Source organism: Streptopelia decaocto (genome assembly GCF_964273445.1).
Source record: "Streptopelia decaocto genome assembly, chromosome: 2".
NCBI lineage: Eukaryota > Metazoa > Chordata > Aves > Columbiformes > Columbidae > Streptopelia > Streptopelia decaocto.
Window position 1 is genome coordinate 104726398 of NC_138655.1, and position 22786 is coordinate 104749183.

Sequence of the window (22786 nt, forward strand, 5' to 3'; positions counted from 1 at the left end):
AGATTTGAATCTCAGGCTAGACGGAAATACAGTTAAGGATGTCTCTATTAAAATAAAATATCACTATCTGCCATACGAAGAAGTGTTTTTTCATTTAGTATACTCCACATACTACTCAGTATTGCGAGATCTGTATTTTACTTAGTTTCATGTTCACAAAAAAAAAGTTAATCATACTTCAGCTATTTTAATTTTTTTTCAAATATAGTGCTAGTAATACCATGAATCTGCACAATCTTGATACTAAAATTATTTGAGAATTCTTCTCTTTTTTTAATATGCTGTAGTGAATTTCATTATCTGACAATATATGCATCACTGCTACAGACTTCTACAGAAACATTATTGGTGAAGCAAAGTAAAGCCCCCAGGTAACCTCATTCTGTCCTTTCTCTGGTATGTGTATCACTGATAATAATCCATATCAATTCAGAAAAAGATTAGGAGTGTTGTGAGTTTTCTCCTACAAATGCAGTTCTTTACCCTCCACATCTTTCAGTGCTTAAGATGACCACTAATTAAAAGAACATGAAAGCTGTAACAGGTGCAATGTATAGGTACTACAGAGTATGTACATAGGTGATGTGCTCTGCTAAGCTGAGAACGACTGCCAGAGGGGGCCTTCCGGTTTTAGAATCAGAGATTAAAATTACTTCTCATCACTTTTCCTGTATTTCTTGCAGTCATTTGCATTTTAATGAAGAAGTAGTGCTGTTAGGTCCTTATTTTTAAAAATTTAAATAGTTACATGGATACTAGTGCAAAATGCCTCCTTCTTGTAGTTGCTGATGAGAGCAATTCAGTTAAAACAGAAAACCGCCATTTTTGCACAGCATGAGTCATATCCAGCTGAAGGGAATGAGCTCTAAATCATCTATCCCACTGTTCATGATCTTCTTCCACTGGTTAGGAAAGGGTCATATTTAAGTACTCTGGAAACTGTTTTGTAGACAAGAAGCTTTAGGAAAATGGTTACTTTAATTTTCTTATCTATTTTTTCCCCAATGTTGGACAAGCTAGCAGGACCTTCTGCTGTATATTTATGTTAAACATGGATGAGCAACACTGTAGCACAGGATAGGTGTACTTTCATGTGCCCCACACCACTATAGTAGTGTATTTTTACCTTACACAGTTACCCTTGAAGAGTACCCAAAAGCTATAGCTAGTGCTGAACACAGCAGTACTTCTTCTGAATAGCAAAAATCACTATCAAGTATCAGCAGTTCTTGGCATTGTCCCCTGCAGTGCCTGCCTGATTAGTTACTGATGCAGTTCAAAGTGCTAGTTATGATTTTAAAAGCCCTAAATGGGTCAGGATCCACTTATCTGAAAGATTGCCTTTACACCCGTGTCTCAGAACAGACTGGCTGGCCTGTTTCTGCAGTCCAAGAAGAACTGATGGCACTCCTAGAGCTTAGATGAGGCTCCTTCTTAGATATGGATTTATTATTCAAATGCAGACATTAACGGCAATGTGAAACAATGCTATTCTCCTGTTCTTCAACAGGCTGTCTACCTACAAACACTTGATCTGTAGTCTGCTGCATGTGTCATGCATCTCCCTTCAAGTTAGCTTCCCCTCTCTGCCCACCCCGCTCACCCAGTCTCTCCCATCCAAATAGGCCAAAATGCACCCCCATAGATCCAGACATGTACAAGCTTCTGCCTCCAGGAAGAGCTACGTGAGCTTGAGTGACTGTGATCTCTAAAGAGGCAGAGTTTTTATACTATTTCACTCTGCAATAGTGCCTTCACATTCGTGTTGCCGATGCTGAAGTCTGAGGACTCAGACATATGCCAGACTTCCACTGCACACAGACTGAAATTCAAACATACTATGCAGACATTGGGGGAAAGTCAGGGACATGTCTGTTGTATGAGCTACCCCGTATTTCATATCAAGAAAAGGTGCTGAGACAATTGTCATGGATTAACTGATCAAATAATAAACTCCTGGCACAGAGAACTGCCCCTTTTTCCTTTTTCATTATTATATTTTTCTGCCTCAGTGTGCCAATCCAGATGACTAAGACTTGATATCTTCTGTGAGAATGCCCAGATGGGAAATCACTCATGCAAAGCTAGTGTCAGAAGCAGAGGGGAAATTAAAAAATAAAGGCAACAAAACCAAAATAAGTTAATGTTGTTATATACATGGTCTCATGAGTTAAACAAGATACATCCTTCTAACACCAGTTAAAAGACAGAAGAGGCAAACGAGAAAACTCAAATGTTTTGTTTCTCATGTAAATAATTTCTATTCCCCGCCTATGGTTCTAAGTGCGTGAAAGTCAGCAAAACCTGGGCAGAAATAAAATCCTGGCCTTTCTAAAAAGCTGCCTTCTGCAGTACCCCATGAACATCAGGCTTTGCTGAACTACAGATACGTTGATTTACAATAATTTGGGTAAATAGCCATATATATCTACATTTGTTTAAAAAATGAAGTGCCACTGAGGATACAAAAGGTTTTTTAAGGCTACTTAATAGCTGTGATTCAAAAAGCTTATGAAATGTATTACCTACTGCCTTGCTCAGACTATACTGAATGGTTACTACAGATATGATGACTCCTCTCATGAGAAGCTCTTAGCAATTAGTTTTCTTTTGCCAAGAAATATGAATTATGAACAGACTCTTTCACCTGACTACATTAAAAAAAAATAAATTCAAGAATACAATGCAATTACCTGTCATGTTGCAGTAAACTTTCAAAGGTCCCAGTGCCCCACTGCCATCTGGATCTATCCAGTAGTAATTTGAAGTTTTGCCCAAGTGTTTGTATGCTTCACAAGAGAGTTCATAAATAGCTGGAATGAAATAAAACACAGAATAAGGATCTTCAAATCCTGGAGCAAAAAGTCCATAATGGCAATAAATTGACTTTATTTATATATCAAGAACTATATGTTTGACTTTAAAGTAATGTCACTGACATTCATGGAAAACAAAGCACCTTTCCAAATGATACAGAAGTGATTAAAAGCTTGAGACATACAATTTCATTTTTTTGCATGTGAGAGGAATCCAGAATAGGAAAAGAATTCCAGGAGCTTGGCAGGGGCAGTGGGGAGAAACAATCAAACATTTTCAAGAGTATAATTAAGCTGTTTTTCAAAAAATACTTCAGTGGTTTAAGTTTTACATCATAAATGGAGATACTTCTATTCATCTGGCCCACCTTTACCTTTAGTTTTCTTTCAAGAGATACACCAAAAAAGCTTATGAGTTTTCTTTCTGTAAATTTGAGATTTTTTTTAAGTTTTATTACAACTCAGAATAACATTGAAGTTACTGCTTTCAAATTCGAGTCCTAAAACTTCCTGTCAAATTGTGTTATGACGAATAGCTCAGATGTAATAATAAGCATTGTAGATAGAAGCTTTTCTAGTAACTCCCATATTTTCTTTGGAATGTATGACTGTTACAAAGTTATGTGTATTACACATTAATAAATTAAATCATTTTATGCATACCAAAGTAACACTGGTAATTTATAGAAATTGGTATGTGTATACATATAATTAGTAAATTATATAAATATTTTTCTATGTAATTTCTTTAAAAAGCAATGTGTAATACTTCTTTGTTTTCCAAGGACCAGATGGTACAGCTTTTTTGTTTGGAATCAATCAGCTGCTAAAAGAAATGAAATGTTTGTTTAACCAGACTTCATCATATCCACTCTAAAAATTCATCTAATTTGTTGGCAAATCTTACAAGTGATCTCCTTGCTAAGACTGGCTTTATTTCAAATGTGTATTAAGATGAGCTGTTTCACTTGCCTCTGATGGTGAGTGACAGATCACACACATACATTTAAAGGCCTCTAACAAATTATCTAAGATGCAGAAAGGAAAGTAGAGCTAAAAAAAAAATCTCCAATTTTTATGTAGAATGAATGCAAAGTGAAAGACTGTTAGTTATTAATATTTATAGAAAGGATCTCCTTGTCAATGCTACAAGAGAAAGAATTTCCTGAACAGTTTTATGTGTTCATTACAAGGCCTAAAGACAATCTTACACAAGAAGTAGACACTTTAATTAAATTGTGAAAGGTTCCAAACCATTTCTTCTTCCTCCCCAAACTAAACTCAACAGATTCTTTCATGATCAAGAAGACTGTTTTCAGACGCTTCATCCATATTTCATAAGGAATTAATAACAAATTTTCTTCAGACATATTTCTCTAACTCTCTGCATACTACCTAAATGTAATCACAAAATACCACCTCCGTTCATGTATAATGGTTGTGATGCCAAGTTGCAGATCTTAATAGATGCATTCCAAGCTGTATTCCAGATCAACAAGATGACAAATAGTGCTTATGATCTCCTGGAAGCTCATGGGGGTTTTGTTTGTTTGTTTGTGGGTTTTGTTTGGTTTGGTTTGGTTTTTTCCTTTTCTAAACCCTTTCAGAAAACCAAGGGAGTTTTTGTCTTTGTAGTATCCATATCTTTAGGTAGGGCACAGAGATACTACTACAATTTAGAAAAAATATTAGAGAGTGTTATATGGAAGACAAAACCAAGTTACACTGTTTTATCATTTATTTATCACTACTGAATATTTTTACAGAAAGTTAAAACGTTCAGATGCAACATCCTTCCTTCTGTTCTTCCAGAATGAGACAAATCCAAAGTGGTACCTAGTTACTAGTTAGTATCACAGCACAGAACAGGCTGTTTTTGTTAATCTTCAATATTACGTTGAACACCAAGCATGAAGATTGTTCTTCAAATTAAATAAAAATTAAAAAAAAAAAAATAGAGTGGGACATTCTAAATAAATTCCATTTGCAAAAAGTGTTTCTATGAGTGTGTGATAGGTTTTTGGCAGCCTTTGTCCATATGTAAATGCATTAAAACCTTAAAAATGAGAATAAATAAAAAATGAAAGGGTACGTTCTAGTGCCAGGAGCAGTAACATACAAATCGCATAACAGGAGTATAGGAACAAAATGAACGGATAAGCGAAGCTGGCATACTGACAAAATAGCCAGTAATTAAGATGCAACAGGAAAAAGCAAACAAGTTTTGGTGTATGAAGATACTTAATGACAGAAGGAGACCTTTTGTTGACCTTAGATGGCAAAGGGTAGCCACTAACATTAACAGCAGAGCAAAGTACCAAGTACCAGGCAGAGAAGGCAATTGTAAAGGGGAGGAGTAAAAAGTATGTATGGAAAGAATAAAAAACAGGAAGAGAAGAGCACCAAAAAGATGCTATAGTCTTTTAAAAGTTTAATCACCTGAATAATACAGATCAAACCAAGTCCACCAAATCCATTTCATGCTAAAATTTGAAAGGGGTTTGCTGTTTTCTAGCATGAAGAAAAAGCAAGTGGAAAAAAATATCATTTTAACTTTTGGTGTGAAAAATCAAGCTTCTTAGTCTGGGCAGATAATTCAGTCATTTTAATCAGCTGACAAAGACCAATATGAACACATTTTGGAGTTCATCAGTAACTAAACTAAAATTCATAGCAGTGGGCTTGAGCACAACCTGAAGGGAAAAGTTTCTTTTCTTAAAAAAAAACTTGATTAGAAACGCAGACTAAGGAAGAACAGCTTAGAGTGAAACAAAAACAAACAAAAAACTTTGTAGCCACATAGACCTTGACATGATTTTAATTGCTGGATTTCTTCATGGGTTCTTTTCCACTCCCAGAACTGCTTACCTCAACCTTTAAAGGGTTGATGGACAAGGGAAGACAACACTCATTTCCAAGCTTTTAGGATCCTCTATTTTAAATATTTGAGTAAAAGCAAATGGTTTGGGAAACCAGTTTACAGAATAGCTTTTCCAGCTCCAGACTGCAAACCAAAAGCCAAGAGTCAACTTCGCTTAGATTTCAATGGCTCTTACTGATTGAAAGAAGCAGATGTTCCCTCACTCCTGTTTTATTTTCTGACTTGCACAAAGATCAAGAGAGTTAGCCAGCAGCTGTACCAGCTGTGTGGGTTATCTCTAGAAAGCAGAAGAGCTGAATGAGAAGAAGGATTTAGCAACTCTGTCACCCTATATGAGGTTCCCATAGAGTTTCAGTGGCACGTTGGTTAACTACAGTTTCTTCATCACTATGTAAAAAGGCAGCTTTCATTTTAGGGCTGAGAAATAGCCTCCTTTTATAAATACAAATCTCATTATAAATAGAAGACCCAGCATGACAGTCTGCACTATGCGACACAATTAATGTGTTACAATACATTTTGATTCTGTCAGTGAATATGGCTATAGCAGGGGATAAACTCCATTAAACTGTTGGTAATACAGGAATAAATCTCCTCAGCTTTGCAGGGGCATAGCAAAGGTAAAGATTCACAGGAACTGATGGAACTGAATGGTAGTAAACAGGACAAAAGTAGGCAGTGTATCGGATCCATGAAGTCCAGCTACACCTCTTCAACACCTCCAGCTTCCCAGAAAAATACTGAAAGCTAAACAGACTGTGAGGTTCTTGGGTTTATGTCACTCAAGCTGGTTTCAACTCTTCAGAGCCTTAAATAGGGCTGAAAGCAGAGACAGACAAGGAAGGGGGAAAAACCCTCAAACTTACTCAAGGAATAGTTGTGCACTGAAATGGCATACCTGCAATTTATTTTAAAATAAATGAATGATTTATTTGTTGCTTTATTACAATATGTATTCAGAAGATAACTACAAAACTGAAAATGTTAACAAATATGTTTTTATATATAAATACACAGACCCCGTAAGCTTCTGCTCCATCAGTGGAAGCTTCTCTCTATGCAGCACCATAACAAAAAAAATATCCCCACCCTTATTCATTCCAATGCTATACAGTGGAGAAACTCTATGTATGTCACAATTTTTTTTAAACAGGTTAAGTGAAATAGAAATCTCACCATGACTTAAAGCAAATTACATATGAGAACAAAAAATCATCTGAATTCCAGATCTGTATTCTGACAGTAAGAACACATGAAGCTGCTATTTTTCTCTACTATTTCATGTATATGAAAAAGTTTTTTTAAAGCCCCATAAAAGGCAAACATGATGCAACAGTACTTCATTGTTCTTGTTATTCTGCAGGACTACTCCTGCAAAGGTCAGAGCCAAACGTTATATCTGTCAGTATTTTGTTTGGATTAAAAAAAAAATCAGTAGTATGGAACTCATCTTTATATTGCCTGAGGACAGGAAAAGTAAAATAAAATATAGTTATATATAGTTATATATAGTTATAGTATAGATAGATAGATAGATAGATAGATAGATAGATAGATAGATAGATAGTATATATAGTTATATATAGTTATAGTTGAACCTACATCTCACATTTAAAAGTGAAGTAGCCCTTTCAGATACGATGAGATGGAAGTATTGCTACAAATCCATGCTGTAACAGTGCACAGTCTCAGTAATTTAGTTACATCCAATTTAAGGTAAAACAGGGCCATATAAAACAGTGTTTAATTTTTATATAACAAGTAACCTTCTGGTATGTAAATCCTTCCACATCTCCTCATATGCATGCACAAACATACTCCATGCTAGACAACTCTTCTGTTTGTAATTATATACTTACTGCATTTATCCTTCCTACAAAAAAAAAGGCTGAAAGTTTAAATAAACTCTGTCTTTACTCATTAGTAGAACCATTAACTTGATTATCATGAGCTTGAAAAGTTTTCCAAAGTAGCTCTTGCCACATTTCCAAATGTTAAGGCTGCCCTTGTTCATTTGCTGTTGGCAAAGCAAATATCATTGGAAACTTCTGCTGAACATGCCTGGGTTTGGCCCTTCCACGCTTTTAGGCTGTCAGTTTACATGACCATAGAATCATATAAATATTTATGTGGGAAAAGACCTTTAAGATCATCAAGTCCAACCATTAACCTAACACTGCCAAGTCCACCTCTGAACCATGTCCCTAAGCACCACATCTACATCTTTTAAATACTTCCAAGCATGGTGACTCCACCACTTCCCTGGGCAGCCGGCTCCACTGCATCACAACCCTTTCCGTGAGAATTTTTTCCTAATATCCAACCTGAACCTCCCCTGGCACAGCTTGAGGTCATTTCCTCTTGTCCTATCACTTGATACCTGGGAGAAGAGACCAACACCCTCCATGCTACAGCCTCCTTTCAGGTAGTTGCAGACAGTGACAAGGTCTCCCCTCAGCCTCCTTTTCTCCAGGCTAAACAGCCCCAGTTCCCTCAGCTGCTCCTCTTTGGACTTGTGCTCCAGACTGCTCACCAGCTTCATTGCCCTTCTCTGATCTCAATTCAGCACCTCCATGTCTTTCTTGTAGTGAGGGGCCCAAAACTGAACACAACATTCAACCTGCAGCCTCACCAACACTGAGTACAGGGGGATGATCACTTCCCTAGCCCTGCTGAAGCTCCCAGCACCTTCAGGTACGAAAGCTGAAATCTAAAATAAATTCCAAATAAGAAAAAAAACAAGGAGCACCACCTGCCGCCAGCATCCAAAAAAACCTTCTCAGACAAATAGTGACAGAAGGAGGAAACTAGAGCTGCACATGTATCCAAAATGTTTCAAGCTATTTCAACACACTTCAACTTATCTTTTCAAGAGACGTCACAGTCACCTAAGAGAGCTCCAAAGCATTAAAAACACCAAACACAATCTGATCTGGCACAGAGGACTCTAAGGTAACCAAGATTCCTGTTTTAGGGTTCTTTCTTGCTATTTTTGCCCACTACATAATTATCTTAATGTAAAAGGACAACAATACACCTGGTTTAGTTTCTGAATACAGCCAAAGATCCCTTTCAAAAAAATCCTTCTTGGTTTAATAAATATCTTCAAAATGTTTGCTAAAATAACACCCTCCCCTAACAAATAAGATGTTAACTAGACAAAATTGTCTTGCAAAACCAACGATAGCTCTTCAAAACAAATTCCTGATGGACTCCTAGAGACAGCAATTTCTGCATGACCAGAAGTGGATATTCAGCCAAGAGCTGTCACCACAAAGCACTCAGCTAAATTTCAGGTACTCGCGGCTGAGACGCCCCCGTAGAATTAGGTTACCTCGATGAGAAAAAGCATGGGAAGTAGTACATTAAATAAAATATTAGGCTATAATAAGATAAAGCTGTAAGACCTTCAAGGCTCCGAGCCCTCACAACCTGAGAAGCAGCCAGCCACGGCCACTCAGGGTGTGCTCACCTTGATGCGCCAGAGCATTGGGAAGATGCCAGCAGACTCAGTCAGCTGCAATGCTGGGTTTATCTGTCTGGTCTACGTGCACTTAGAAACTGCGCCTAAATGCATCAATAACTGCAACGAGGGTCACATCCAGGAAAAAACTGTGTTTCTTGATGAGCTGCAGCTTTGTACGCATCTTAAATGTAATGTGTAGACAAAAACATTGCTTAAGAAATTCGAAGTTCCCCTTGGGAAAGTTTGTTGTGTGTGTTTCTTTATTTTTTTGTTTGTTTGGGAAACAGATCTACTGTGATGCTAAAGAAATTCCAGAAATTTCTTTCTGAGGAAATGCAACAACTCTAGATTGAGCTATGCTACATTTAATTACAACAAAATTACTTGCATTCTGGAAGAACCAAGAAATAAGGAAGTTTCCAACTGTGATGTGCATTGGCAATGCAATATTGCCTAATTATTAATGACAATGGAAATCAGGAAACCTGCACTGCCTGGCCTGTATGTTGCATCTGCAAGACTATTTTTGCCTGCTTTTAAAGAAATGTTGCTATACATGAAAAGCCATTCAGCAAAAACACATTTTTCACATATAAATGCAATTAAGCAATTGGAAAAATCCACCAAATCATGGTTGTATATGATATAGAATTATAAAATTGTTTAGGTTGGAAAAGACCTGTAAGATCATAGAGTCCAACTGTAAACCTCGCACCACCTCTAAACCATGTCCTTCAAAACCTCAAGTAAAGGTCTTTTAAACACCTCCAGGGATGGTTACTTAACCACCTCCCTGGGCAGCCTGTTCCAATGCCTGATAACCCTTTCCGTGAAGAATTTTTTCCTAATATCCAATCGAAACCTCCCCTGGCACATGCTTTAGCTAATTTTCCCAGCTGTAGTAAAACCAAGATCAAGCACTACTTCTCAACCATGAGTAGGTGACCTCCACAACCAGAAGCTGAACTGACCTATTGCAGTCCCAAAAGCACAAGAGAGCACAACCCCCGGCATCTTCACAGTGAAACTGAGATTTGAGTGTTTTTTCTGGGATACAATCATTGTAGGGCCCCTTGGTTTTCTCTCACAGTTGTCTGGGACAAACACATCAATTCTAAGAGCTCAAAACTCCATTCTTTCACTGTGGCCATGTGAGATTGGCAAGAGTCTATCACACACCACACAATTATTTACTCACAGCAGTTCAAATGCAAGTTAACCTAAGCCTAAGGGTTTAGTTCTGTTACTCCTAACATCACATTAAAGAAGTACTACATCATTCTACAAGATGTTCTGGGAAAAGGTTTTTCAATTGCTCAAATTATATTTGGAGCAGTAAGTGCTGGGAAAAAAAAAGCTTAGTTTTTTTCCCGATCATAATTAGTGTAAATGCTGAATCGCACCACTGAGGTGAACCTCAAAGATAATCTAATCTAATCCACTTCATAAAAAAAAGATCAATTACATCCATGTTTCATACCTGACATACTCTGTTCAAAATCTTCCATGATGTAAATTCCGCAACAGGTCAAGGCAGCCTAGAGCTCCACCCGCCCTTCAGCATCAGCATTTCTCCCACTCACTCAACACTGCTGCTCTGCTGCAATTTAAGCTCATCATTTCTCTTTCTAGCCACCATTTACTTTGGAAAAAAGTTTACTGAACTCCTGCCTGCAGCTGTATTTTGTTTACTTGCAGATATAAAGCTCTTCTCTACAATAAAAAGGCCAAGTTTTTTCACCTTGGCCAAAGGTTGTGTGTTCTGAATTATTCTTCTTGCTCTGCTCTGGACCCTCAGTGTTATTTGTGAAGCTCAGCACAGAAAATTGGGCAATGCCCAGCACAGCAGGCTTAATTTTCACATCCCACAGGTTATGCTTCTGTTAATTCATCCCAAAATAGTGTTTTCCTTATTCACAGAAGCATATACAATGAACTACAAGGTAAATAAGCCAGCAGTAAAGCCTACATCTGCAGAACAGAAAAAAACAAAACAAAACAACACAAAAAAACCCACACAAAAACCCCAAAAACCAACCAACCAAAAAAAATAAAAACCCATTAAAAAACCCCACCACACACACACACAAAACACCCACCAAAGAAGAACCCACCACAAAAGAGAACAACACAAAACCCAACCCACCAAAAATAAAAAGCAAACCAGCAGTTTTCCTCAACCTCTAGCGTCTACAGTTGGTTAACCCCTCCTAAACGGAGTCCTTCCCAATGCCCAGTATCTCTGCACTTCAAAACCCTTAAAACAGTTTCCAAAAAAAAGACCATTCTTTAATTTTGTATAGCTATACAATATTATTTTTTTCTATATAAATAAAAATATTATGTAAACATATAGATACATACTCTTTTTAAAATGAATTGGGAAGGTAAACCAATAGAAGGTATTCTAGTGGTTTATGGCACGACTACTGCACATTTCTGTCCACTGCTGCATTAGCTGTCACACCACTAAAACTTTCCATCAGCAAAGCTCCTGTGTGACTGAGCACAAGAGTTCATCCTGCTGCCATTGATCTAATCTTCAGCCTCCTCAAAGCTCTGAAGTTATGGACTTCCACCTTTCAGCTGCTGTATCTGCCTCACGCTCTCCTTCTGCCTCCTACTGTGAGCTAATGAACCTATAAAGGGTTATCATTATTAGTGCAATATTCAAATATGCCCTGTAGAAACAGAAAGAAAAATAAAAAGCAGAGAAAAAGAAAAATAATAAGATTTGTGGAGATTTGCCAAATTTGTGTCAAGTTGACTCTAGGCTCATTTACGTTAGTGATAAACGAGACAATTGCCATTGTGGTAACAAAGGCAAGAAAATAGAGGGGTTTCCATCAGAAAAAGAAAGAGAGCATGAGTTTATTTGCCACTAAGATAATAAAGAAAATTACTGCCATGGGGTTAGAAACTGAAATTTGAGTTACCACATCAAAATTTGCTATGAATACGGAAGAAAAACATCCCATTTATGGTAAAAACAAAGGTGCTTTCTTTTCTCTCTCAGATTTCTTCTTTCTTTGCTTTGGGCTGGGATCAGGGGAGGAGGGCAGAGAGAAATGAATTTAAATCCAAAAGGCTGATCAAAGATGCATTTTTAAACAAATTTAGTAGTGATTTTAAATTAGAAGCCATAGATTAGGCAATTAGCATCCTTGTAACAGTGTCAGCCTAGAGACACCACAAGAAAGAAGCATAATTAGACACCAATTTTTAACAAGGTGCTTTTGAGAATTAAGTCATTAAAGGATACACAAACACTTTTAAATAAACAAACAAAAACCCCCAACCAACCAATGCCAAAAAAACCCTGCATTCTAGCATGGCTCTCTGTGGCTAAACCGAACACCATTCAGGGTAAAAACATTTGAAGGGGAGAACTGCAAGTCATGCCAAATGTCTCCACATAAGGCACACTTTCATCATAAATCTGGATGGTCTGGCACATTTGTGTAGCTGTAATGAGTGACTGGGCAATGCAACTGACAGGGAAGATTGTTAAAGAAACACTGTGTTTGTGCTGGTCATACACTGGTCCCAGCCACAAAAAGCTTCAGAGCTTTTTTATTTTATCATCTTGCCCCTTTCTTCCCTCCTCGTCCTCTCTCCTATGCAAAAGGCTTCAAGGTAGATATAAAAAGTAAGTTTAAAAAATCCCTACCCCTAAAGAAAACATATCATTTCTACTCCCACTTACTTTGTACTGCCAGGGCAATGGAAAAGAAAAGACAAGTTTAACACCTGGATTTACACTTCCCCAGCTGCGTAAAACAAATGCTTGGTTGCACACTAGAGTGTGCTGAGATCCACAAATAAAAACCTCACTAAGTTATATGAGGGCCAAAGCAGGGGAGACAACTCTAGTAAATTCTAGTGGAAGGTGTCCCTGCCCATGGCAGGGGGGGTTGGTAGTAGATGATGTTTAAGGTCCCTTCCAAGCCATACCATTCTATGATACCATGAAATCTAGGTCAAAGGTACAGAAATATCTGGAATCTTATTTTAATATACAATTTCTATAAACGGCAGCAAATAGCAAAAACACAGATTAAACCCAAGGATTTTTCCCCATTGAGTTCATGCCAGTTCTTTTCTGCCTTGGATATTATAGCATTTGATCCTTCTTAAGAATTGAACTTTCTCATCGATGTTAAATAATGCCCAGCTGCACAAAGATATATTCTCATTACACAGATTTAAAAGAGATTATAGTGTCAGTTTTTGTTTATTCATGAATATTAGTAATCCTAAAATGCATTACTCCCATGCTCATTTATGTCTGTAATTGTTTTATTTTTACAGGCCTCAACAGTTGTTGTAATTTTCCCTGTTTCCTGTCCCTTTCTCCCTCTCCCCACCTTGTGCCAGTTCCCCAAATATTTTTGGATCTGAACCTATCATAACCAGCAATCCTCTGAAGGAAAATATGGTATCTTGCTTAGCTGTACTTACTCAATACAGGCTTTACTTGAGTAAAACTTACTCAAGTTATTAAAAAAAAATACTGGTTAAATAAAATAAGATTTCTTAAAGTCTTACATTAAAAGTTTATGTTTAAAAAAAAAAAAAAGAAAAAAGAAAGCAACAAAAACCCAAACCACACCAACAAACAGTAGCGTACCTACAAAACAACTGGTATACATATAGGCTTACAGACACCTAACCAAACAGTGGATTCTCCAGAGGAGCTTGGCACTTACTTTCAACAACAGAAAAGAACCGAAACATTATGAAAACAAATGCTCATATCAGCATTTGCATTATCTCAATCAAAATATCCTCTACTAACATGACACCAATTTAGAACCAATGCATCATCTCTGTCATTTCCATTAATCCCTAAGCAACTCACAATGACAACAGAACTCAACTTTCTTTAACTGCCACAAAAATATCAGCAGAAACATCTGCTCCATGTCCCTTTTTTCATGTTTTCTCGCCAATATTTTCAGTTGGGAATGACTGTCCTGGCAATTTACTGGAAATCATTTACACATCTTTTTCACATTATGGATTTGCTGCTGGGTACCTTGGAGGTTGCCTGGTTGGCATGCACTCTCTTTTGCGGGTATTTGTTTCAATAGCTGCACTGTAGAGTACTCATTTAAGCTATTTAATGAGGGGATGAGATTATGGGGAAAGTGTCAGGTTCTGTGAAAAAAAAAAAAAACAAACCTGCACACCCACGGAGATGTGATGGCTGGGGAGAAGCCCAAATAATGCCCTGCCAGGCTGCTCCCAGGTCCACCACAGGAACCATTAGCCCATCAAAGGCCCATCTCGACAAGCCCAGGGAGTGACACAAATGAAGGACTCCTAAACAACAACCAACCAGTGTGAGGCTGTTCCAGCACAATTTCAGCCCCAGTGTCTGTGCATGGAGCCTATCACCTTGAGTCACTGGGAACATCCCTCCCCAATACCTTTATAGACTAAGGGGCATGTTTAGGGGCAGAACCAAAGGTGGGAAAAGGCAGAGGGTTAGGTGATTTAAAGGAGGAAAAAATGCAGGGGGGAAAAAAAAAAAAAAGCATAAATACTGGTCTGGTCAGTACACTTGCCTGGTTTTGCCCTGCATCTGATCAGCACAGTCTGTCCTGCCTTCTTATTAAATTCCTTTCTAACTCTTTCCTGGATGAGGGACTCTTGATCCTGTGGGGGTGCCAGAAGGAGGGGTCAGATCACAGGTTGGAAGGCCCCTGTGTCCTTGGAGGCAGACATTGGAGCAAGTGTGTGAGAATGTGATGGCTAGTGAAGATCGTGCTGGACTAGCCAGCAAGTAGGTGAAGTGGCCTAGGAGCAAGAGGAGTCGTATATCCAGGTGACAGAAACTGGGCATACAGGGATTCAAGGCCAGCTACTGGGCAGAATGGATGTCTGAGCCCTGCTGCTGAAGGGATCCACCCGGTACACATGTATAACATATATACTGGACCTCCACCCTACCCAGGCAGAGTAGGAAGCAGAGTGAGGCCGTTGGTGCTGTCCATGTTTGTGTGAGAGCACTGAGTGTCTGTGATCCATGTGGCCTGACATGTATATGTGTAGTGTATTGTGTACTTAATGTCCATGTGTCTGCTGGGAAAACATCTTTTTGCCTGCTATTGGTAGGATCTGGGCTCATCAAGCTGCAGAAGCACCACCTCTTTCAGGTTGTGCAATCTGGCATCATATGTTTTTTTCTAACAGAAAGTATTGCACAGCATATGTATTTCAAATGGCATACAAGGTCAGAATAATGGACTTAGCTCCTGTAGTCATTTCCCCTTCTTTTATGGTTGCAATTAACTTCTGACATAGTCGTGAATCTGTGTGTTGTACTCAGCTACACTAATATTCAACACATCTCCACTCTCGGGGATCAGTAACATACTGCTTGACAAGTAGTTCAGATGATCAAGCCCTGGCTGATACTCCCAGTTTCTGTCCAGCAGAGCTTTCTAATCTGCAGAGTGTGTTTGATGACGGTCATCAAAAGTGCTGGAAGAAAGTAAATACAAAGACCAGGTGAAGAGGAATTAAAAAAAAAAAAAATCAGAGCAGATGATGAGAGAAGGAATGATAGAGGAAACAAATAGCTGAGGTTGATAGGCAACCACAAAGAAATTGAGAAACAGGAAAATGGGGAAAACAGAAGAGAGTCTGAAAAGGAGAGGCATAGTTTGGAATTTCAGAAAGACATAAGTCCTTGTAGTCCAGTTAGCCTAAGCATGAATCTAAGAAATGCAGAGATATCTGTAGTGCTCTGAAGTAGCAAAGCCAGATCTAAAAAAAAAAAAAGTGACAAATGGCACATTATGATTTCCTTTAAGTTTTAGAGCATCTACTAGTTCTTTCTGAACCTAAAAGCACATTGAAAACATATCATATAAAACAGAGCAACCATAGCCACAAAAAAAAAAATTAATCTAAAGTTTTCTAAACAAGTGATTAGGGAATATGGAGATGAGTTACTGTAAAAGTGACACAGTGATACTCGGGCTTAAAGATTTGCAAGATAAGATTCAAAGACTGTATGGTTCCAGTAAAATAAAATTAATAGTGCTAAATATAAAGCTAAGCACCTAAGTGCATGTAAGTAGTACAGCTAAGACTTTTACTAAGAAAATAAAGACCTACAAACTACATCAACACATTTAATTATTTCTACCAATATCAGCACAAACTGTGTTCATGAAACACATGCATCCTCCATGTTTTTGTAAAGTTAGATAAAAGTAAACATACCTAGAGGCTTCCCTAGGCTTCAGTAAAATATTTAAAGCATTCTAGTAATCTGTCATTACTTCTGCTAAAAGACTTTCTAGCCAAGATAACTATTAGCCGCTTAACTTAAGGTGAAATTTTAAAGCAACAGTTATGAAGTATGACCGATACCAAATAATAATACCTACTTCTGCTGATGGATTTTGATCATACAACTTGTCCTTTGTTTCCCATTTAAATTACAGCATCTTGGGAAGGAGAGTAAAGCCCCCCCAAAAAGCACAAAATCACACCTCAGAGTGAAAATGGTTACTGTGGACAACTGATTCCTAAGGCGTGTAGAACTGCCAAAAACTTCCACTGTAAAGAAACTTGAGTATACTGGAAAAAATGAATGTAACGATGTTTGAGAAAGGTCATATCCATAAACAAGAACCAAGCTATATAAAAAAATACCATCTGGAATATGTATTTTCCACAGAGAAGTATCACAAGAGGACTGCCAATAATTATTGTCTATGCTCTCTACTACTGGAGCCATACACCTACCACTGTAAATATAAGCATTGTCATACTAGTTATCAAGTACTGCAAAGTATACCATAAAAAGCACAAGAAGTACCTTAGGGCTTCACTCCACTTAATCAAAAATACCTATTTACCCTGTGTGAACCACACTAAGCACTGTTATAGAGCAAACAAAGTAGTAAAAAACTGAGCTCCCACATTTTATTGCCCTTCACAGGAATTTCTGTATTTTGGCTTTCTTATCCTTGTTTTCCATTTTCTTACCCAAGTGCAACACTTCCCACGGCTTCGGCTTGTGACAAAAAAACACTGGTACAGAGTTCCCAGAGTTCAGAGTTCCCAGCCAGGCCTGAAACATGATCAGCCTTTAATCTCATCTGCAGAGGTAAAATGCAATAGTCTCTTCCATTGCTTTCAGGCATGAAACATAAGCACATGCTTCCAAAAAAACCCACTCTTTTGCCCATGGACAAAACCAACTAAGCTACCCTAAAGGGTCAGCTCTAATGAAGTAATGGTATCTTGCAGGGGAAGTCTGCGTAAGAAGACTCAGCAGAGTTCTACCCCAGCAGTCCATTGCAGAAAGTGGGCTTCACTGCTTTTTCTCAACCTCAGGATTAAGTCTGAATTGCTCTATAAAATTTTGCATTCTAAAGGCTAGACTACAGAAAAGATGAGTGGCTTCTGCTAAAGCAAGTTTGGAAATTCAGTTCTCAGAAACTTTGGGGTAATTGGTCACCAGTCTTTCACCTAGGACAGGACACAGAGTTGACTGCAAAGCCTCTGCTTTCTTCAGCAGAAACAGTCCTTATTATGCCACTCTTCTCCAGTTGTACGCACAGGGAGAAGTACAAAGGTCTTTGGGACTCTGCTTTTCCTGTTGTACTTCTACTTGCAGTATGATTATGTTATGCATTCATACAGTTAGATCACAAAACCCAACGCTATTATGAGGCAGTAACTGGAAGTGGCTGGCAGTTTTTGAAAGATCACCCTCCCTTCCAGGAAAAACACCTGAATGACAACACGGTCACTGGTGCCAGCCAGCACAGGTTCATGAGGGGAAAGTACTGCTTAACAAACTTAAGTTCTTTCTATGACAAGGTTACCCACCTAGGTGAACAAGGGAAGCCAGCTGATGTGCAATTCTGGGTGCCACAGTATAAAAAAGATGTTAAGCTACTCGAGAGTGTCCAGAAGAGGGCCATGAAGTTAGTGGAAGGTTTAGAGCAAAAGGAGCAGCTAAAGTCACTTGGTTTGTTCAGTCTGGGGGAGACTGTGGGGAGACCTCATGGCGCTACAGCTTCCTCACAAGGGGAGGAGGAGGGACAGGTGCTGATCTCTTCTCTCTGGTGACCAATGACAGAACCCGAGGGAATGGCAGGAAGATGTGCCAGGGGAGGTTTAAGTTGGACATCAGGAAAAGGTTCTTCACGCAGAGGGTGGTGGAGCACTGGAACAGGCTCCCCAGGGAGGTGTCATGGCCCCAAACCTGACAGTGTTCAAGATGCCATTGGACAACACCCTCAGACACATGGTGTGAATTTTGGGCTTGTCCTATGCAGGGACAGGAGTTGGAAGCCATAATCCTTGTGGGTCCTTTCCAACTCAGAATATTCTATGATTCCATGAAAACTGCAGGGTTACAGGAAACCAAAGAACAGTTTCAGAATTATTCTGAATAGTTTGCTTTTTCAAAATAATTTTTTTAAAGGAAAACTTCAGCCGACCAACATTTAGCATGTTTCAATGTCTTAGATGATAAATGATGGTCTGATTTTATACTGACCAACTGTTCTCATTAAACTTTTGGAATCAAAAGAGATTTTTTTTTTTCCTAAGCTTTCTTGTCAGTCTTTTGTAAGTCTCAAAGCACTTACTAAAAGCATCATTATTCCCATTGTATAAATGAGGGGGGGAAAAGTAAACAAAAACCCAAACCAAATAAACAAAAAAGAAAACCCCACACAAGTGAGAAAAAGAAATAATTTGCCCCCTAAAATTACAACACTGGGAAATGCTAACACAAACAACTGAACCTAAGTATGCTACTTCTCAATGCACAGTCCTATCAGACTAACTATACTGCCTTCACACATGGGAAAATCCATTAGAAATGTAGAATTTATCGAATCTTTCTACACTAGGTAGTGTACATAGGAATGCCCCAAACCCTAGATAATGCCTGGTTATCTGTTGGTGCATACTGACTTTTTAATGGCCGGCATAATTAAAAACCAGTATGTTCCCGTATTTTGATTTTTTTTTTAAAAAAAAAAGTCTTTTTAAAACAAATTACATGCAGAGAGATTAAAAACATCTGCATGTATAGCTGAAGAAGTTGTCATTATTTTGACTACTGTGCATCTTTACAGTTGATTTTTGCATTAACTTCATTCTCTCACACTTCTGAGAAATCCAGAATTACAGAGTGACTTCAAAACATGTTTTTTCTTTCTAATGGCTATTAACAGGATTTTAATATCAGCACCTTAATGCCTTTTTTCAATTAAAGTGTTTTAACAGTGAAGTAAGCAATAAGCTAGATTGTCTTAATGAAAAAGCTTAAGAAAAAGCTAAGTAATTTTGAAGTCTTTACACGCAGAGTCCTTTTCAGGCTATGATTAATTCTGACTTTGATTTTACAAGCATACATGGGTTGTTTTAAAGTTATCTCTTCTTAATTACATGTTCTCTTTTAATTGTCCCCTGGAAACAGTATTTGATTGTGCATTCTGAATAACAATAGAATACAGGTTACAGTTGCCTGTGAAAAACTTATTTAATACCTAAGCTTTTCCCCAAATGCAGTCTGCAATTCAGGCATATTGCTTCGTTAGTTTTAAACATGTTAACTAGGTCATTGAATTAAGAGACTGAAAACAGTCTGAATTAGACCCTGACTTCATAATGTTACGGCACTGGACCCAAATATATTACCCCCACCTAGCAGAACTTTAGCTTAAGAACTCATGACACTTAATTCTTATTTAGAGCTACACATAAACAGCACAACTGTATGAACAGCTAAAATCTGAAGCCAAATTTCAGCCCTTACACCCTCTCTCACACCTCATCTGATGGAGTAATTTCCACCTGATTTTTTAATTTCAACCTAATTATTGCTGGATGACTATTCATATTCTGCTTTGCATCGTAATGCTCATTTCTTCCACTTAACCTTCAAATAGTGCCGATGCTATTGCTCATTTTGGAATCTTGGCCCTTTCTGTCCTGAACACAGATTCTATCCATTTACTTACAATAAAAATGCAAGTTGCTTCCAATTTATTGCATTTTCTGCATTTCACAAACACCCGGTGCAGAGCAGCTCTCAGCTCAGCAGACAATAAATTAGTAGCAGCAGAAGTAATTAGAGCTTGTGGCACTGAAACTAAGAACAAGCTGATTAAAAAAAAAAATCAGAGTACAAAACCAAAAAAACCTGCAATGAGGCCAAACTCAAACTCAAAAAAAACCACCCCAAAACAAAACAAAAACAAACAAAACAAACAGAGTACAAAGCTTGTATTTTCCCAGTTTTGCAGGAACACCTCTGATAATGCAGCAGTTTGGGGCCTACATGTTTCAAATTAAGATCTCAGACTAAACCAAACCAAACAACTTCACTCTCATTGTAAAATTACATTTTAATAAAAAAGAGGTAATTTAATAATAGCCTGCAACCTTGGAAATAAATACATTATGTTAAATCCTTCAAAAACATGTAATAAATAATAGACGATGAATGATGACATTTCCTTTGAAAAGCATTATTGGAAAAGAGATTAGCTTCTCTAGGAAGCTAGCATACTGATTATATGATCCTTTCAATAAACTTCTGTAAACAAAAGCAGTTACTTTATAAATAGACTTTGAGAATCTCTTTTCTCAACAGCAAAGAGACTAACATCCCATAAATGAGGTTTTGCATATCATGTATCAAATTTGAACATTTGATTAGTTCAGATACAGTGTGGGAAAGAGGAGAAGAATAAATTAATACCAAGATCACTACCTGAGAACAATCAGTCATTGAAAGTGCTTTCTCAGAGGATGCTAAGAACAGAAGAGGCAAAAGCCTCTTCCTGGAGATTTCAGAAATTCTGCCTCACCTTTTTCCCCTGTTACTCAAATATCAGCATTGCTCAGAAACACATCCACACTGCTAAGGTTGAACACAGTAATATTCACCTCCTGAAATCTAACTTACTTAACTCAGATCATGAATACAAAGTCTTAAAGCAAGGGACATCAAGGAGCAGATCAAAAGCCCACAGCCTTCACAAGGGAGACCCAAACATCAGCTTATAAGAGGATGAGGTGAAAGGGTAAGGAACTGTACTCCCTTTTCTTACAGCATCTAGTACAAAACTTACCCTGTAATAATAGTGCTAATGGAGCTGATCAGCCTTTTCTCATTGCTCTACCTCATCCCCAGTGATAGGTTCATAAATATTTTCCCCAGCCCCAGTCTCCTCAAATCCAGCAGCTCTGTCCAAACCACTCTTAGTATTTCTCTAAACTCACTTTCCGCAAAGTAAATGCACAGTTCATTGTCGTACAGAGCTCCACATGGCCATTAGCACAGCCACTGTCCTCCATCAGCCCAAATGAGGCAAATCACCTCAAACACATGAGGATGGGGAACAAGAGCAACTCCAATTTTGCCCTACTGAAAGCTCCTCTTTCCTGTTTACAAAACTCAGCAGCTTGGGTTTCCAGTAGTTACTGTGAGTCTCTGGATTATTTCTCATTCCTCCTTTCATATAATTCAAACAATCTGTCTTCCATGAACAAGGCTAACTGGCATTACAAAGTCCCCCTGCATGCCTTAAAAACACAGCTTTCCACTACAGAAATTCAGCCCTGTATGTTCGTATTTTGCCCAGTTGACTTATGGACGTTGTCAATTTGTTACTGGGAATTCAGTGCAAGTTCTGGCAGTCTTGTGTAATTCATTCAGTCATATAGGCTGCTGAACCTGCACTTAATAAAATCAGATGCTTGAATGTGCATCGGTCCTCTTCTGTGGCATCTATCACAATGCTGCTATCTGCAGAAGGCCCAGTTCTGGAACCCAAGACTTGTTCATGCAAGGTGCTGCTGACTGAAACGTCACGTTTCACTGGCAAACATTCAGATATGTCACAGAATCACAGAATGTTAGGGATTGAAAGGACCTCGAAAGCTCATCTAGTCCAATCCCCCTGCTGGAGCAGGAACACCTAGATGAGGTTACACAGGAATGTGTCCAGGCGGGTTTTGAATGTCTCCAGAGAAGGAGACTCCACAGTCCCCCTGGGCAGCTTTTTCCAGTGTTCTGTTACCCTCACTGTGAAGCATTTTCTTCTCATACTTAAGTGGAACATCCTATGTTCCAGTTTGCACCCATTACCCCTTGTCCTATCATTGTTTGTCGCTGAGAAGAGCCTGGCTCCATCCTCCTGAAACTCACTCTTTACATATTCAAGGTGATGGTTTGTCACAGGCCCGCACACAAATCTCCACAGGACAACTGAAGGGATGATAGTTTTGTGCCAAGCCTTCTCAAAATATAGGATATTTCAGGCTAGGCCATATCTTTGACTTGAAGTGTATTGAAAAGCAGCATTCTTCCTGTCTTTTGTGCAGAATATTCTTTCACAAGAATGTCTTACGTAATATAGTTTGTGAGCACAAAAGAATTTATGGTGCTTCCATAGCTCCATGATGGAGAAAATAATGTAAGAAATATGCTGATATGCTTTAGCTCAGAAAGGTTATATATTAATAGAAAGGATTTGGTAAACCCTCACACACACAAAGACAATGTAGTATTTAAATGCAAAGAGAAGAATATGTTTTGAATAGGCTGGAAAAACAGTACTAAACCCACTC

General features: G+C 38.2%; 1 protein-coding gene across 1 annotated transcript in view; it reads right to left on the reverse strand.

The window, feature by feature from the left end:
* CNTNAP2 (contactin associated protein 2) overlaps positions 1-22786 on the reverse strand; it is a gene marked incomplete at its 5' end in the record, with an annotated part of 1159740 nt that overhangs the window by 377943 nt on the left and 759011 nt on the right. The window contains one exon of the mRNA XM_082045698.1: positions 2694-2813. Within this exon, the coding sequence (XP_081901824.1) occupies positions 2694-2813 (120 nt within the window). The remainder of the gene's footprint in view (positions 1-2693; positions 2814-22786) is intronic.